Consider the following 19,767-nt stretch of genomic DNA (forward strand, 5'->3'; position numbering starts at 1 on the left):
GGTGTTTGCATCCTTAATCCCATGTTCTTGACCTCAGTGCCATCCAGAACTTCCCTGTGGGCTACTTATCAGGCAGAGGAAGGAGGTACATCCCTCCTGTACACAGATGTCAGCTTCTAACCTTAGATATTAGAATTGAAAGAAACTCCAGGGCAGGACTTTCCAACTTTTTTGACAACAACCCGTAATAAGAATCACATTTAACATCTAATCACAGAACACACACACACATCCCATAATATCATTTCTACTCTATGTGTGCTCTGATATATTTTATTCTACTCTATTTCATTTTTAAAAATTCTGGTCGGGAACCACTAGATTGTTATCAGAATTCACTAATAGGTTATTATCTTTATTTTGAAAATCATGACACTAATACACAGCTAGTCTATCTGACACAATTACTTTTGGAAGAGAGGTCTACCATCTTAAGTAAGTTATTTCTGAGTCTCCAGTTTCCTCATCTGCAAAATGAGGAGGCTGGACCAGATTTGTGATTCTTAATCTTGACTGTAAATTAGAAATATTTAAGAGCTTTGAAATACACTTTTATCCAGGTTTTTGCCCCAGAATCTCTGATTTAGTTTTCTTGGGGTAGGGCCTGTGCCCTGGCTTTTGTTGTTGTCTTATTTTTTTGTTTGTTTTTGTTTTTTCATTCCCCAGATTACACTAACAAGCCACCAGGGATAGGAATTACTGGATTAAATGATTACTAAATTTTCTTCCAGCGAAAAATTCTAGGTTATTTTGACTGGTGAGTGGGTTGTATTTTAAAAAATTATTTTAAAATTTTATTTTTGTAAGAAGAAAAGGTCATTAACCCTAAGCCATATCCCTTACAAGAGTGCTTTTCACATTGTAGTTACAGAGGGATTGGGTTTGTTTAAAATCCTGATCCCTGGGCCCAGCCCCAGCAGTTCTGACCACGTGCATCAGGGTAGCGCCACAAACATTGTGCATTTTTCACAAACACCTTAGTGATTCTGATGCAAGTGATCTCAAAAACACTGCTCTGCTTCGTTGTCTCACCAACTGCTTATAGTTTCCTCAGTCCAGTACTTAGCACCGGGCCTGTGGCCAGTGCTCTGAAATGTTTGCTAAGTGGCTGCCCCACTAACCTGCCTGGCCGCTCCGCTGCCCTCCACCAGCTGCACGGCTCCATGCCCATTTTCCTCTGTTCTTTGATCCCTTTTCTATCTTAGCCCAAATAAATAACCCCATTCTCCTATTTATCCTACTCCAACCATACTTAACGTCTTTCAATATTAAAAACACACTCAGGAACTATACTCGATATTTTGTAATAACCTATCAGGGAAAAGAATCTGAAAGAAAGTATATATATATATATATATATATATATGTAACTGAATCACTTTGCTGTACACCAGAAACTAACACAACATTGTAAATCCACTATACTTCAGTTAAAAATAAATAACTAAATAAGTAAAAAGAAAAATACACCAAACTAGGTTACTCATACCCTGAAGGTGATTATACAGTGGTAGCTAGAACAGTAGGATGAACTTGGAACAAATCTTTAATTTTATCTAACAAATATTTTCATAGTGCTAAGTATGTGCCAGTCGCAGCTGTAAGGCTTTATAAACATTAACTTGGTTGATGTCCCTCCATAATCATCCTATGAGGTAGGATGCTACCTATGAGGTAGGATGCTACCATCCTAATTTTACAAATTAGGACCCTAAATTCCACTGTATTCTTGTAGCACTGATACTACCCAGTTTTGAAGAGCATTATTTTTTAAATTAAACTGTACAGAGTTGAACATAGAATTTCAATATTTAATTTTTTAATTTTTATTGAAGTATAGTTGATTTACAATGTTATGTTAGTTTCAGGTGTACAGCAAAGTGATTCAGTTATATATATATATTGATATTAACCCTGAGCAATATAATATATATTAACCCTGAATATATATATATATATATATGTGTGTGTGTGTGTGTATACACATATATATATATTTTAATTTTCACACAAGGGTAACTTTATTAAAGCAAAGAACTGAACATAATTCTAATGGACATTTTTCAAAGGACTCCACCTCCATCATATCTTCTCCTAGCTTTTATCTTCATTGAGAAATTGTTCAAGGTTAAGTTCACTTTTTTCTAGTGCTGCTGTTTTGGCTTACCTTGGTAATCTTATCTGCATTTCTGGTCTGGCTCTGGAACTTCACGATAACTTTCAGAGTCAACTTTGGCCTCAATGCTCTGACATCTCCTGTTCGTTCTAACTGATACATATATATTCTTCTTCAGATTCTTTTCCATGATAGGTTATTGCAAGATACTGAATATAGTTCCCTGTGCTATACAGTAGGTCCTTGTTGTTTTTTTCTATTTTATTTATAGTAGCGTGAATCTGTTAATCCCAAACTCCTAATTTATCTACCCACCCTCTTTCCCCTTTGGTAACCATAAGTTTGTTTTCTATGTCTGTGAGTCTATTTCTGTTTTGTAAATAAGTTCATTTGTATCATTTTTTTTAGATTCTATCCATTAATATTTTAATATGAGGCATGAAATAAATTTAATTTGGGGGCTACGCTGCTGCAGGGAGACCTCCTGTAGGTAAAGGTTCAGCCTCCTCCACCATTAGAGGTATTCCAGTGGAAAAGTGAGAACATGGTATTAAGGAATTACTTAGTAAAGCATTCTTAAGTTAATTCACCCAGTAGTAATTTCCTTGAATAACCTTATATAATATGATTTCTTATCTAAATTTTATCTCTAGCCATGAAAATTTAATGTATTGCCTAATAAATACTTTTATTGAGTTAACAAATATGTATTTGTCAATAAACTAATTAGAGACTAGTATATCATTTGCAGATTGACATAGACACATAAATACCCTCACTCTGATGTGTAATCATTTATTTATTGGTCAATTAAGGGAGATATAATACCAAAATGAAGATCACTTGATATGCAAAGGAGTTTTTCCATTTTATTGTCCATTTATTAACTAACCCACTGGGTAGATTTTATAGAGTCTAAGCTAATCCCCAGACTTTGATTCCTTCCCATCTGCAAAATCAGGACAATTTGTCCACTGTTTGCAAGTTCATCTCCATCTGGTCTATATCTTTGGTATTGTTCTAGCTCCGAGCTTATTTCCCAGTGTTAATATTGGGGCTCTTTATGCTCTTTATGGGGTTGTTTCAAATACCTGGCTTCTGTCTAGAATCACATTTCAGATGATCAGAGTTATGCCTTTCTCCCTGTGTCTGGGTCTGTGTCAGTGGACACCTAGATGATTGATGGGGGGCAGAATGGATAAGGGGGTCTGAGAATAGAGTCCACCTGTATCCATTACCATATCTCATGGTGACCAGGCTTTTCTGTAGGAAGTGTATCTCAGAGTAAGCAAACAACTCCCGTAGATGAAGAAAATCTCTTCTTTACAAAAGAATGCCAAGCTAAGAAATGTGCAAACAGTGGTAAAATCAGAAAATCACCATTTTTCCACCTCTAATGAAATCTCTGTTTCGAGCAAGAATCATCAATGTGTGTTAAAACCATCAAGTGAAAGATTGATGAGGAACCGGAATATTGACTTGGTACCAATGTACCACCCACAAGACACTTGCTGGTTGCAAGTAGGAAAACATAACTTTGAAGTTCAGGACTTCGACTGTCACTCTTTACTTGGTGATCAATCTCAGCATAGAATAATGGGAACCAGCTTATATGCCCTCTCCTGTGGTACAGTTGAAGCTCACTGCCTTGTCTGTGACGTGTTCTACCAAAAGCATTTAACTTGCCTCTAAACCCAACCTTTGGATCTATCATTCACTTTATAGGAGACACAGGGGATAAAGTAAAAGTTAAATGACATTATGAAGAAATCATTAGACAAGCTCAGAAAGTGGAACATTCTGCAGGACAAATGTTTTCAATGAGTCAATGCCATGAAAAAAAGAAGGGAGTGCTTTGGGTTCTCTTCTAGATTAAAAGAAATCCAGAGACATAATAATGCAATGTGTGATTCTTTAGTGGATCCCAATCTGAATAGGCGTCAAAAACATTTTGGGGACTGAACATCTGTCTTATTTCGGCTGCTGTATCAAGTCCAGTAGTTCGCCCCTGTCTGCAGGTGATGTGTTCCAAGACCCTCAGTGGATACCTAAAATTTTGGATATTACTGAACCCTATAGATACTATGATTTTCCCTACACATACATACCTATGATGGAGTTTAATTTATAAATTAGGCACAGTAAGAGAACATCCAAATTGCCAGCATAGTTACTTTTGTGCTTTGGGTCATTATTAAGTAAAATAGAAGATACTTGAACACAAGCACTGTGACAGAGTAACAGTTGATCTGATAATCCAGACCTCTACTAAGTGACCAGTGGGTGGGATCCGCTGGACAAATGGACGATTCACATCCTGGGTCGGGTGGAGTGGGGGTAGGTGGGTGAGAGACTTCATTACATTACTCAGAGTGGTGCACAATTTAAAATTTATGACTTGTTTATTTCCAGAATTTTCCATGTAATATTTTTGGACCACAATTGACCACAGGTAACTGAAACTATGGAAAGTGAAACTGTGGATAAGGGAGTCTACTGTACTGTGGACTGAGTGGCTTCTGAACAATAGAAATTTATTTCTCACAGTGCTGGATCCTGGATGTCTGAGATCATGGTGTCAGCATGGCTGGATTCTGGCGAGGCCCCTCTTTTTCCAACTTCTTGTTGTGTCCTCACACAGGGAGGAGCAGAGAGAGGAAGCAAGCACTCTTGTGAAACTTACAAGTGTACTAATCCCACTCATGAGAGATCCATCCTCATGCCCTCATCAAATCCTAATTATCTCCCCAAAGCCTCACCTCCTAATACCATCCTATGGTGGGATAGGGTTTCAACATATGATTTGGGGTGGTGGGGGACACAAACTTTCAGTCCATAGGCAGAGGGGGCTGTGTTGAATGACTATCTCTGCTCAGTTTCAGAATATTGTTTATTCTCCACTTCCCATTACCATGCTCCACTGGGATGTGTCTTAGGATGTTCTGTGACCCTGTGCTGGGCATCAAATACCTGGGGTGGGATACCTCCACTCCACGCCATACTCTGCAGGCTGGAGGAGACCCACCCCAATGCTTGTTGTCAAGGAAGACTGTCCTGATGCCTCCCCCATCTTGGGGGAAGAAGAGGGCAACCATTCCTTGTACATTTCATCCCACTTTGATTAACTAGCTAATCTCGGACTTGTCCCAGGTTTATCTGATCAATTTTAGCCCATATTTGGGCACAGATGATTATAATGCTCCATTTAAAAAGGGCTTCATATATAAAGTGTCACCAACAAACCTTTTCTCTTCACTTAGCCCAACTATTTTATCTGGGCTTCTCTAGCATAATATTTCCCCAAACCTGCTTTTAAAAGATGCTACATATGAAAGTGGTCTGTGGTTAAATAAATCTTGGAAATACTAGGTTAGATACATTGAATCAAGTTTATTTCATACAGAACTTCTCAGAGCCTCTAATGCGTTAAAAGCCATTGTGAGTTTCCACGTGGGTGACTGTAGAGTGAACCCTTTTGTAAGCATCCTTGCCCACAGAATGCATGAGGGGTAAAGATTATGGCTTAAAGGGACATGTTTAGAACATGTTTCTTTAAAGATTAATGGGTAAAGTCTCATGAAGAATTATATCTATAAATTAAGCATGCAGTGATAAAGGCTTTTCTTAAAGTTGTGACAATGAGAATACTGTTTCTAGTTTACAGCAACAGACATACGGTAGCTGAAAACAACGGTAAATCCTTTCTCTGACATGATCTACGTTTTCAAAACAACTTACCTTTGCGGAATTCGTGAAACTGAAAGCTCCAGAGATGGAGCTGCTGCTACATACAACTCCAGAATTTAAAGTGAAAATTGTCCCTGGCTGTTATGCAGTGCAGATGCGGGGGAGGGGTTGGGAGTGGGAAGCTGGAGGGGGGCGCATGGGAACCAGCAAGAGCTCTGCGGCTGACCAGGGATGGGGCTGATTCTGATCCTGTGGGAGGATGTAAGTTTCCATTTGTTTTCAAATGTTGGGCCTTGCTTTGCTTGTACTAACAACAACAACAAAAAAGTTACAGCTTTAAAGTTTTGGCTTTTGGTATAACATAGTATATCTTATTATAGAATCTTGTGAGAAATACGCTGCACAGATGTTAATTTAATCATTAATTTTCCTTTTTTTTTTTCCCCCCCCAGAAAACTGCAGACAAGAGTCAAATATAAAAAAGCTGTCATTTCTTGAGGCTGGAAAGAATAGGCCAAATGAACCCTGAATTCTGAGTCTTAACAATAGAGCAATAATTTCTCTCATAAAGGTTGAATAATTTTGGCTCTTTTTTACCAGACAATAGCTTGATTGCATTGCTAGGTTTCTTGACTTAAGGAACAAGAAGACAATAGCAAAAAAAATGGGCACAGAAGAAAGCTCTAGGCTGGAAGATAAGGTCAGGGTATGTAGGAAATTAACAGAAAGGCCATTGAAGATGCCCTCAGGCTCTAACTCCCAGTCGGGGGGAGGTCCAGGGGGCCTTAGCTTCCCAGAATGACTGAGGTAAAGTTATAGGAGAGTTCTGTAGACAGTTTGGAAAGAAAAGTAAACAAATACAGCTCAATTCTGATGTAAATTGCATTCTTACTTAAGGATAGAATGTGAAGTAATTGTATTCTTGAACATTTAACTAAAGTAAACATGCTTGAACACCTTCTTTGCCAGGCACCCTGCTAATAGGCATTGGGAATTCAACAGCAAGCAAGACTCCTGGAGAAGCTAAAAAACGAGCAGCCATTGACGCCACTGAGTGGGGAGCAACACAAAGGAGATGAAGAGTGTGTTACGATGATCCTAACAGCACTCTCAGATGGTCATGGAAGGCCACTTAGGAGATGACTTGGAAGGTGTGGGGGGAAGGATGAAGAGTCAGAGATCCAAAGAACTAGGGAGTAGAGGATGTTGAACATTCCAGACAAAGGGAAGAGCAAGTGCATAGACCCAAGTTATACAACAGTTTGACATCTTGTAAAAATAGAAAGGAGTCCTGTGGGGTTGAACATGTAAAGAACAACGAAGAGAGTTCCAAAAGATAACACTGCAGGGACAAGCAGAAGCCTGATCATGTGGGACAGCATAAGACATGGTAAGGATTTTACTCTGGGCTAATGGATTTGGACTTTGGAGCTCCAGAACTGTAAGAGAATAAATACGTGTTGTTTTAAGCCACCATGTTTGTAGTATTTGTTACAGCAGCCATAGGAAATGAATACACGTGGGAAGAAGATTATCTGAGTTTACCCGTACTCCTAAAGAGCTAAGAGAAACAGGACTGTTAAGGGATCAGTGCCACTTAATCCATAACCTAGTGGATTCATCATCGAGTCAGTGTCCGGTGCTCAGCGCTGTATGTCTAAGAACTCATTCTCCTTGGTTCATTAGGCATCATCAGATTAAGGAGGACGAATACATACTAACTTAACTCACGAGAGAGATATAAAGCACAACACATCAATTAATTGGCTTATTCACGGAAGTAGAAATACTAAATGGGTCAACTTAACTTAGATCCGCAGCTAAATGTTGCTTGATCTTGCTTGGGAATTGTAAAGCCAGAATGATGGCAACGGGCTCATCCTGACGCCTGATGTTACCAAATCTCATAGCCTGCTGCACTCATCTCCATGGGATGAGAACATTTACACTGGTCAGGCGGGTCCCTCTCCTGATTATGTTGGGACATTCTGGCAAATTTTGACTTGTAGGCACTACCTTTCTAGAGTCCTCAAAGATCATCATGACCCTATTTTGGTAAGATTCCCTCCAATGGACCACAAAGATTAAATGTCAGTTTACCTCATCTCGTGTAGTCTCACCAGGAACACATACTCCACCTCATCATTCACTCCCTGATTCATTCAAGAAATATTATTCAGTACTTACTAAGTTCCAGACATTGTGCTAGGGTTTCAGACCCAAAGATAAGTAAGATAAAGGCCCTATTTTCTTACGGTGTTTTAGTGGATTAAAAGTTTCCACGTATTTCTTCTGTAAATAGCTGATCTCATCCATGTCTTGTGATTTCATGGATTCCATTTTTGCAGAATAACATTTCCTGACCCTCATTGCCAAAGTTAGGGATGGTCCAATTGAGGACCTGTAAAACAGTCAAATCAATTCAATGAAAAACCCTGTTATCTGGACAATTTTAGTCATGCCTTATTTTGACTGTTTTATCTAGGCATTAACATTTCACCAGTCTAGTGTGACAAAGGGCCTAACATTTAAACAATCTCAATGATGTTAACATTCTTACGAAACAGAGAAGAGATGGTGGGGTCCACCTGTCCAATTTACAAGGAAGGGATTTGTGCACTGGGTGGTCCCTTCCAACTCCTAGTTTTACCCTATGATGATTCACATTGTCATTGAGTGCAACTTAATTTTCTCAAGCCCCAAACTCAAGACTATTAAAGAAATCATAAGGTCATAAGCATGCCATTCACTCTAGTTTACATAACCAATAAGCCTCTGGTTATGGAGCTATAAGGGTTTTTCATCATCACTTCCATAGAAAGACCATGTTTGGTAAACTTCCCTTCTTGGTTTGTTGCAGTATAAATCAAGTTTGAAAGTTAATATAAACTGATACTAGTATAAACTGTGAAAGACTAGTGGAGGAGTGATTTTTCTGTGTGACCTAGAACAAGTCACTCACCTCTTGACCTCAGATTCCCTGTTTGTAAATGTTAGTTAAATTTTATGTTTTTAGTTCTCTCAGTTCTGAAATTCCATGATTCTTCGAGAATCTCTGGAAAATATCACCACAAAAAGTTAAAGTTCTTTTATTTATTTGTAAGGAATCAGATCCATTTTATGGAAACCCTTTAGAGAAATTCCATTTTGAGTAGTTTATCAAGGGGCCGTAACTCTACAGCAGATACTGTCCCTGCTCTTATGAAGCTAAGTGTTCAATGGAAGGGAGAGGCACCACTAAATACAGACTCACAAAACCCACAACGACTTTTATGAAACCACTTGTTAATTTCAATTTTATATTTACAAAAAGACAAAGAGAATAGGCAGTGGGGAGGCAGGAATGATGCCTGGTTCCCCCTCGCAGAGTGCAGAGTGCAGTGAGAGGCGACAGCCAGCAAGAATAGGTCAGACTGCCCTTCCCTGCCATTACTGATAACAGCAATGGACCAAAGGCTTCAGTTAACAAGGTCAGTCTGTCTGGGGAGAGTCGGACGATCTGTCCAGTCCATGTGCATGAGGAGGAAGGCACCCAAGTCAGTCTATTGAGGCCTTGGCTCTCTATAGGCTGGGGCCCTTCTCTTGGAATTTCTGGGCCTCCCTCTCCAGGGCAAGTAGGGGCCACGGGGACAATACCGGGGAAAACCCCTATGGACCACAGGGGCCCGCTGCTGATAACAGGGTTGGGGGAAGGGGGGCCTAGGCGGCTGGGGACTAAACATAAAGTCACCATCGAAGGCAAATTCTGTCTGGGTAGATGGGAGAATATCTGAATGGAAATGGTTCAAGGAGAACTGATCCGATTGGAAAGGACGGTCTGAAGAAAAATCGGCATCTTGGGGACAGACAAGGAACGGGGGTGTCACCTGCTGAAGGGGGATGGGACGGGGTTTTGGGGGCAGCAGTGGGAACTGGGGTGGGCGGGGAGATGGCGTGGGGAGCAGGGGGCAGCACCCAGGCAGAGGCAAGGGTCGGTGTGGAGGAGGGAAGGCCGGTTGATCTCTGCAGGCCGGGAGCTGCCTCTCAAGTCTCCGGCCAGGTCCTCCCCTCGCGGGGCCATCCTTGATGCACTTGCTCACTGGGTCACGCTGGGGCAGCTCCACCCCCCAGGCGTCGGCCACGTGGGCCAGCAGAAGCTGGGAGAGATGCCGGTGCGCTCGCTCGTTCCAGTGCACCCCGTCGGGCTGCAGGTACTTCCCTGTGTGGCGGCGGAAGTGGAAGTGCAAGTCCAGCACATCGAAGCCGTGCTTTTGGGCCTCGACAGAGCTGTAGAAGTTGGCCTCAATCACGTTGGTTTTCAGTGTGGAGGCCGCGGGTCGGAGCTCGGGCGGGAGGAAGCCGCTATTGATGTTGTTGCCCACGGGCATGGCCGTGTTCCAAACCAGGAGGCACGACTCGGGCAGCACCTGGCGCAGGCGCCCAAACAGGCTCTCCAGGTTCTGCAGGTAGTTCGGCCAGGAGTCCTCCCCGTACCTGGTGAGGTCCCAGAGGCAGGAGTTCATGATGACCAGGTCCGGGTCGTGCTCGCCCGAACGCAGCTCCTCCAGGATGGCTTCCAGGTAGTCGGAGTACACGCGTGTCAGGAAGTAGAAGCGCACCAGGTGCTGGCCGGAGCAGAACTGGCGCACCTCGCGGTAATGGGTGCCGTTATGCATGCGGCCCTGCTTGCCCCCCTGCACCAGCTCGTCCTGCTCGAAGCTGTACTCTCCCTTGGCCTTGAGCTGGCTGAGTGTGAGCAGGCAGTCCTTCTGCAGCAGGAGCACCAGGTCCTTGTACACGGCCCTCTGGACCGAGTCCCCCAGGATGACCACGAACTTGTTGTGAAGTAGCTGCCGTACTTCGGAGGCGAGCAGGTGGACCATGACGCCCGGGACGCGCCGCCTAGCTCCTTCCTTTCACTCGGTGGCTCTGCGGATGTCTAGGACAGAAGGAGAGAGCATATGGGAAGGGTCCACCTCGGGCAGGACGGTTTGGGAGGGCCCGGGGACGGGGATGGAACTTTAGCCTGGAGCCCCTGCAGGGGCGGGGCTCCGCTACCGTCAGCCCGGAAGGAAGGGAGCCTGGAGCCACAAGCCCTGGTTGGCCTGCACGCAGTTTCTGCCTGAGACGTAACTCTGAACACCCAGGAAACCCAGGTTCCACCTGGCCGGGGGGTGGGGGCCCTGCCCTCCCGGGCTGGAGGTACAACCACCACAAGATACCCCACCACCGGCCTGGAGGCCGCCCAGAAGTCTGACAACTGGAGAATGGTTAGGCAAATTTTGCAGCTGTTAAATACTGAGGATTATATCAAGCAAGAACATGGAGAGTGTGATATATACTGTTAAGTTGAGGAAGTTACCATATGTGTGCCCCATTTCCCTGAAATGGTATAAAATAGATATGCATAGAGCACACTGAAAGAAAATAGGCAAAAAACAGTTTTTTATAGGACGGTAGGATTATGGGTGACTTGCCTCCCCCTCCCCTTTTTGTAAATATACTTTATAGAGTCTTAAATCAATTTTAATAACTTAAAAGGAATTTAATGAAATGCAACAGGCCGCAGAAAGGAAGAGCACATATGCCAGGTATTCTTAAAAACAGATTTCTTTTACAAGCGAGCAACTGTTTCTTATTAATGGGACTTGTAAGAAATAAATAAAATTGGAAATAATTCACGTGTGTTTCAGCTGTAATATTCTTAGTGTTTCACTTGAAGGAGATCAGAATATGCCAACCCCAACTATGCTTTGGCATAAGAAATATTTTAGCTAAAGGCCACTGAGAATCAATAGATACAGGAAGAGTTCTCCGCCCTCCCACTATGAACCTAAAAGCAGGGCATAAATTTCCTTTTGAGGAAGGTGCCCCTTCCCCCAGCAAGGAGAGAAGAGCCGAGGAAGAAGACAGTGAATTGTCAACCCCGAGATGAGTCTGCATAAACAAACCTTACCAAAAGAGCCCTTATTTTCCATTAGTACCCCCATAAATCCCTTCCCCACAATTTACCATCCCTTGAAACTCATACCCTTTGTTCTTTGTTAAAATGGTATAGAAGCCCGGGCTTCCCTGGTGGCGCAGTGGTTGAGAGTCTGCCTGCCGATGCAGGGGACACCGGTTCGTGCCCCGGTCCGGGAAGATCCCACATGCCGCGGAGCGGCTGGGCCCGTGAGCCATGGCCGCTGAGCCTGTGCATCCGGAGCCTGTGCTCCGCAACGGGAGAGGCCACAGCAGTGAGAGGCCCGCGTAACAAAAAAACAAAAAAAAACCCCGAATAGTGTATAAGCCCAAGTTTCACCGCTTCTTTGAGTTTCATTCCTTTTCTGTGAACTTTTATGCACATAAATATTCACAAAAATTGTGTGCCTTTTCTCCTGTTAATCTATCTTTTGTTAGTTTTATTCACAGGGCCCCAGACACTGAACCTAAAAGTGTAGAGGAAAAGATTTTTCTTCCCCAGTTACACTGAATAAAACGTCAGAAGTTGTGAAACTTGTCTTCAGAACTTCAGATCGAGTTTATTTCAAGCTGCCATTTACAGCCATATCCACTAATGAATAAAAGGTGGAAACACACTAAAATACTACTGGCAAATCTCACATGGGGAGGAACATGACATCCACTTCACACACTTACACAGAAGCTGTTAAAATCTGCTGTGGCTTGCTATTCGCAGGCTCTCATGCATTAGTAAACATTTTAATAGGTGTAAATTACACATCTGGTTTTTTAAAGCTATACTATTTGTGGTTTTAAATGGGTATGAGTACAAAAATAAAAACATGAAGATGGATGGAGTACAAAAGTGCTCCACTAAGAGAACAGTTTGAAATATTGGCTTACATGAATCTTCATTTAAATGTTTTTGCTATCAGATAAAAAGCTTCAAACTAGGATTTTGCTCATTGTGGTGCAACAAAATAAAACATAATTAAGCAAACTCCAGATCCCCTTGGGGCTCAGGCATGTTCACTAGTTTATATTCATTTATTCATCCAACTCACACTAAGCACTGACTAAATGCTCCACATGCAGCATATAAAAATGAATAAAACCTGGTCTCGCCCTTCAGGAGCAGATCACATATATTCATTGGTAACTGTAATAAAAAGTTGAAAGTGCTAAGTGCCATGAAGACAGAATGAGCGGTGGACTTTCAGGGGTCTTTGTGAACAGGATTACTCTACCCTAGACCCAAGTCTCCAAAGTGCAAAGTGAAGGGGAAAACCTTTCCCAGTGTTTTCAGGGCTCCCATGCCACCCCAGCTATATGTGCCCTCTCTGGGCTGGACTCTTGTCATATTCTGTTCTAGTCCCCTAGAGCAGCGGTCCCCAACCTTTTTTGGCACCAGGGACCGGTTTCATGGACAACAATTTTTCCATGGATGGGGCGGGGCTGGGGATGTGGCACAGGCAGTAATGTGAGCAATGGGAAGCGACGGGGGAGCAGCAGATGAAGCTTCGCTCACTCACCTGTCACTCATCTCCTGCTGTGTGGTCCGGTTCCTAATAGGTCTCGGACCTGTACCAGTCCACAGCCTGGGGGTTGTGGACCCCTGCCCTAGAGTAGAGGACATCATCCCCTTCCACTGGAGTTCCCTCCCCTAGGCTGGCAGATGGGATAACCCAGCGCTCTCTCCTTCAGTGGTACTGTGTTTACACGGCCCAGTGCATTCCTTCTCTGAGTACGACGTCCCTAGAGCTGAACTCACAATGTGAGTCAAATCCGCTACTTAAAAGCTGTGGAAAACGGAGGCTCTTAAGTATACTGGTGAAGAGCATTGCTTTCAGAGCCACACTATCTGGGTTTGAATCTCAGCTCTTCTTTTTGCTAGTTCTTTATCCCTGGGCAACTTATTTAGCCTTTCTCTGCCTTAATTTTCCTCATCTGTAAAATGGGACTTTTAGCACCCACTTCAGAGATTTGATCTGAAGATTAAATATAAAGTGGTTAGAACAATGTCCTGACAAATAGCATGAATGACTATTTCTAATAGTCATAATTATATACACAATATATAATATTATATTATTATATAATATTGTATTATATATTATTATATATATAATTATAAATATTATAATCAATAATAATTCATTGAGCAAGTTTCAGAACACCCGGTTAATCATCTGTAAAAGGGGGTTACAATATTTGTGCCGTTTGTCTAGCAGGGTTCTGTGAAGATAAAATGAGAAGAAGCAAGTGAAAGATTTTGAAAAAAGCAAAATTAACATTTATTGGACAGCTACCAGATGCCAAGTGCTTTGTAAATATTATCTGATTTGTGAGAAGGTTCTTATTCTTTCCATGTTATAGGGAAGGATCTTCATGTGATGGAGCTAAGATTTAAAACTACTGATGGCAAAGCCTGTCCCTGTAGGAGGCACCCCTTAGAGCAGAACCCCTGCAGGTGAGTCTGAATCCAAAAGCTTGGCTCATGTCAGGGAAATATTTGAGGGCAAGATGGGAGAAGAGTGTTTCAGTGTGCCTTTAAGCACAGGCAGGTAATCCTTTACTCTGCCTGCTAGGGAGAGGGGTCCATGCGTACTTAGGGGGTTGGGGGGTCAAGTGAGGATATAGATATATCAAGTGAGGATATAGATATAGATATATACCTTGATCTCAAGCTAGAGACATACAAAAATTAAAAGACCTGGATTTTAGAATAACCAAAACAAACTTCGACAGATTTCAGAGTCTCACAGTGTTTGAGAAATTCTGGCTGCCCTATATCCTGACCAGTGAACCTAATCCACCCAGATGGTGTTCCAAGGGCTTGGAGCCAAAACTGGGCAAAAATGCCCGCCTAAGAATTTCTTATTGTTCTTCTGCAATGCAACATGCAGATTGGACTGTAGGCAAGAAGGGAGAGGGAAATGACTGGAAAGAAGCATTCCAGTTAGAAGCTGAAACTGAAAGGAAATTCATGAAATTCTTGATAAACTTCCTGTCACAACAGAATTAACAAATCAGACATCCTCAGGACTATAACTGTGGGAAAAAAAATCATTTAAAAACTAAGATGCCAAGCATTAAAAACAAAACCTAATAAAAACAAAGTGATTTTTTTCAGAGGTGTGAGTGAAGAATAATTTGGAGAGCTGAATCTTCTCTGGTCTGGAAAAAAAAAAAAAGTTGGTAAGTTCCATTTTCAAAGCTTTTATTTATAAAAATGAAACAAAAAAGGGATTTGAAAACAGTCAGATCAGTGATCTTTCTGGCTTAAGAGTTTTTCTTTGCTTCAAATTTGCAAAACTTATTAGTTTTGGTAGCTATTTTATAGATCAACTGACGCATTCATTCATTCATTAAGGAATTCATTGAGAACTAGATATCGTGCTAGGTGCAAGGAGTAGGTATAAAAAGGCAGTCTCTTCTCTCAAGAGGAGGAGTAAGAAAGTGGACACATACAAATATCAAAGGAGCTAACAGCTAGAACTGATGTATGTAAATGACATATCAAAGCCAGTAGGAAGAGTCCAAGGGGAGGGAGGAGACAGGCGGATGATCCAAGGCAATCTGTGATTCCAGCCTCAAATTAAAATCGATTTTTAAAAGAGTTTTATGATGATTCCTTAAATTATAAGTAGTTCCATGTTTTTCTGTTTTCAAAGTAAAATTTGGGCTTTGGCTAAAGCTCTGACAGAAATATACATTAATAATGGCTACTACTATAATAAATTACGTTTAGGCATCTTGCTTAGATTTCCATTTGGGGCTAATTGCTTTTTTAATAGCTTCATAAACCGTCACTCGTAAATCACTGACTATTGCTTTATAACTATCACAAACCAAACACATAGCATTGTTCTTCATTAATCAATGTGTTGTAGAAATTAGGTTCGTTTTTTTCTTTTCCTAATATCTTTAGTCAAAGGAAGAGTGGCAAAGATATAGAGGCCAGTTACTGTGGAGACCCTGCAAAGAAGTCTTAAATCACAGAGGTAATCACTAACAATTAGGACGTTGTTCTGATTAGTTGTAGGAAGTACTTCTAACTAGTTTAGAAGTTTCTTGCATATGACTAACCGTCTTAATGCAACACTGTATTAGGAATATAAATACTTTATTTCCTTCTAACTGCATTTTTGGTGATCAGATCTATGTTTGAACTATCCAAGATCCCCTTAAACGTTAATGGGTTAGATGTTACAAATAAGAAAATGATTTTTCGTGAACTCACCTATACAGCTTACCAGTTTTCGGTGTTTGTTTAGTATTCTACGTGGAATTTAAACTGGTCAAAAATTAAATTGCGTATCATGTAAAGTTTCCAAAGAAAAGAGAAAAGCAAAAGATTCAAACTTCTCTTTAGGAAAGCAAACTTCTCTTTTCCGCAGATGGGGATTCTCAAGAGATTGATCTTTCGATTTGGGGCAAGTCAGTTAACATTCTACTCCTCTGTAAACACAAAAATGGGAAATAGTGCAGGCCTATTATTTTTTAAAGTGGTTTTAGGAGCAATTTTTAAAGATGCACGAAAGTACTGTGAGATACCGTGATACATAAAGCAATAGAAAGATGATTTCCAAATATTAGCCATTGGAAAGACCGATTTTAATCCCACACCCCTCACCTCTAATACAGGCCTCAGCTCTGCAGCCCATTCATTCAGTAAAAATTTAGAAAACACCGTGTATACCTGGGGCTGTGACAGGTGTCATTTTGCAAGTTTGGCTCCCATCCCGCAACAACTCTCATGGTTTCTCTACCCCATCCCAACACATATGTCATATGACCTATATATCTCACTTGGTTATTCAGTTAGTTCTTATACACCACAGCTAAAATCTCAGAAACATGTGGCATAAATGGAAAATTGAATTTAGATGAATGAGCTTCGAACATTTAGATTAATGTAACCACAAGTTTTCCTTGTGGAGGCAGGAATCACTGTGGACATAATTCCCTTGGTATCCATACCATCCTCACCAGGCCACAATCTTAATTTGGGATTCTTTTGTAACAAAGTATCAGCAGAAGAATTTCACACATTTGAAGAATTTGAAAATTACCAAGTTTAAAAATCCTTAAGGCAGCATATTTTCCCCATAGTAATAGTCCAATATAAAAATTTCTTATGGATTATACAAAGAAACGCAGGGGACATCCTTTATGAACGAAGTGGGGGTTCATAATACCTGATATGCAGGTAACTTCTATAAAAACAAAGATAAACTATGGAGCCTTTATCCAAAGAGCCCCATTAAAAAAAAACCAACCAAACAAACAAACAAAAACCTTGTGTTTTACCAAAGGACCCCCTAAAGTAAAAAAATCAAAGCAATTCGTATAAACAAAATATGATTTCAATCACGTACAGCCTATGACGAACTTCCACATTCTGGTCTCGAACCATTATTTAAACTACACTTGTGGGAATTCCCTGGCCGTCCAGTGGTTAGGACTCCAAGCTCTCACTGCCAAGGGCAGGGTTCGGTCCCTGCTCGGGGAACTACAAAATCCCAAAAGCCACGTGGTGAGGCCAAACACAACAAAAAAACCCTACATTTGCTAACTCCCTACCTGTTACTCCTCTAACAGGAATGAAAGATACTGGAAGGCAGTGACCTGGCTTTCACTTCGAGGAGACGACATAGTCAGATGTGGCGTCTGGCCTTGAACAGCCGTGCGCTCTTGCCTGCCCACTGCCCCGAGCCACGGTTTTTTTCTGGTGTCAAACAGGGGTAATATCCCCCATGTCACTCAATAATAGTGAAGATGAAAAGAGATCAAGGTCAGCGTCCATCAGAGGTCTAGGCCAGTGCCGACGTGCATTAGGCACCTTTAAACCCCCCGCACAGCAACCCCTCCCTGTGGGAAGAATGCTGAGCCGGCAGAAGGCAGCTCGCTCTGGTTGCCTCCCTCAAACCCACAGCTCCCCGTTCCTCCCTCCCAAAGGGGCAGAGCTGTACCTCCTCAGGTGTAAAGGTGATCCCTCAGCTCAGGTGGCTGGTCCTCCTACATCCTCAGGCACTTTGCTCCAGGAGGTCCCCCGGAGAGGGGAGAATGATGCTTTCTGTGTTTCCTTCAATCTCCTGGGGCTGACTCCTTTCTTTAAACCTTAAACACATTCTAGTTTCTTGCTTTAAAAAAGAAAGGAAACGTCTTTGACTCCACCTCCAAGACAGTCCTATCTTTTGCTTCCCCTTCAAGGCCACTTCTTGCAAAGTTGTTTGAACTGGCTGCGTCTGGGTCCTCACCTCCCACTCACTCCTCCTTTTACTTGATTTTGGCTTCCAACTGCACCAAAGCGAAACGTTTGTCAGTAAATCCCCAGCGATTTCCTTGTTGCTCCTTTCAGCGACTACTTCTCGGTCGTTATCACATCTGTAGCATTCCTAGCTCCTTGGGGCTGGGGCACCGATGGTGACTCCCTTCCACGACTCTGCCGGAGACTCTGACACCCTGGTCTCCTGTCTCACCTCCCCCGGTATCCTGTGTGAGTTTCTCTTCCTCTGGCCATCCCCAGATGTCGGTCTTTCTCAAGGCCCACTCATTGGCTCCTTTCTTCTTTTCTTCAACATTCTTTCCTTTGGATTCATCCACGCTCTTGGCGTCCACCCGTAAGGTGAACACACACTCCTAATTGCCCCAGCTTTTCTGGTTTACGTCTGCTTTCCCAGCGTAATCGTTAATAGCGACCCTCCCCCTAAATGTCCCATTTGGGAAGGAAACAAATGATACAGTCCCCATATCAATTACTATTTGTATGCAGATGACTCCGAATTGAGGCCATAAAGCACAGAGGCTGAGGGGGTGGGCCCTCGAGTCAGCCCTCTGGGTTTATATCCTGCTCCACCACTTACTAGCCTCTGAGACCCTGGGTAGAGTAACACTTCAGAATTTTGACCTGTAAAACAGGAATACTACTATAGATTTCTTAAGAAGTGAGGGTTAAATGAACACATGTAAAGTCCTTAACATGAGGTCTACCATATTTTTAAGTGCTCAGTAAATTTAGCTAGCCCAAACTTGTCTCCTGAGTGCCTGACATCTTCTGGTGAGTAGAATAAGGTGAGTTCAGGTGAGTTCCAAGTGGGGGGGGGGGGGGCAAGGAGTGACTTAGTCTGCGTGACTTGGTGACTTAGACTTACCACTTCTAAATTCTCTGGATGCCATTATCCTCCCATCAAACTGTGGCTGAATTCCTAACATAATTCTCTTGTGACCTTTGAACAATCTTCCTAAAGGTAAATATCGATCATCCGTGAGAATGATGGCATATTTTGCTGTGCATTTTCAGAGAACTGCTCTATAATTTACGCCTGCAACACTGGCTGGGGATAACTAGGTGGAAACAAACTGCTTCTAAAACGCTTGGGTCAAGTCATTTTTATTTTTCATGACTGTGGCCGTTGTCACTGTTCGTAAAACATCAAAATCCTTCAGGGACAGCCTGGATATAGGCCGGTTCAACTATTTCTTGGCAATAAAAAAATAAGATGTAATTTTTGAAAATACGCTTTAGGGAGGAGAACGTTGCAATATATTTCAGGAGGCTGAGGGCAGTAATCAATTTCACCTCTGTTTTAGATTTTACGGTTACATTTTCTACTTCCCGTACATTTCTCTTAATCCTTAAGGAAGTGTGTCTTATTTTGATTGAAATACTCTCTAAAATGGGAGAGTTTTTATCGTATACGTGTTTTCTCATATTTCTCAATTTCATATCTTCACTTTCATCTGATACACTAGCATAACTACAACATTTTGCATTTATAAACTTTGTTTTTTAACCTAGGGTATGATCATTCCTTCTGTGCATCTCTCCAAAGCCTGTGGATGAATTATAGAGCTTGCGTATACCCAGAGGGCTTTTTCTTACCTCTTCATGTTTGCTCCATGACTCAGCATTGAGCGTTCCCTAACCCCTTCTCCTTTTGAAATTCTGTTCCTTCTTTAAGACCCAGTTTAGAGTACAATTCTGTCTGAGAGCCTTTCCTAGTTTCCCAGACAGAAAAATCTCCCCTTCCTCTGAC

At 42.0% G+C, this 19,767-nt stretch overlaps 1 protein-coding gene across 2 annotated transcripts in view; it reads right to left on the bottom strand.

The window, feature by feature from the left end:
* The window catches only part of PCED1B (PC-esterase domain containing 1B), a 75,509-nt gene extending 56,890 nt beyond the window's left edge, over nt 1-18,619 (bottom strand). Inside the window, exons 1-2 of one of the 2 annotated variants that reach the window (XM_079936094.1) lie at nt 17,701-18,619; nt 6,823-10,721 (exon numbers count right to left, since the gene is read on the bottom strand). In XM_079936094.1, the coding sequence (XP_079792220.1) occupies nt 9,346-10,665 (1,320 nt within the window). In that variant the 5' untranslated portion in view covers nt 10,666-10,721; nt 17,701-18,619 and the 3' untranslated portion in view covers nt 6,823-9,345. Of the gene's footprint in view, nt 1-6,822; nt 10,722-17,700 lie in introns of those variants that run through there. The other variant, XR_013830388.1, reaches the window with a different exon arrangement.
* Nucleotides 18,620-19,767: the final 1,148 nt, after the last annotated feature.

Source organism: Stenella coeruleoalba (genome assembly GCF_951394435.1).
Source record: "Stenella coeruleoalba genome assembly, chromosome: 11".
Taxonomy (NCBI): Eukaryota; Metazoa; Chordata; class Mammalia; order Artiodactyla; family Delphinidae; genus Stenella; species Stenella coeruleoalba.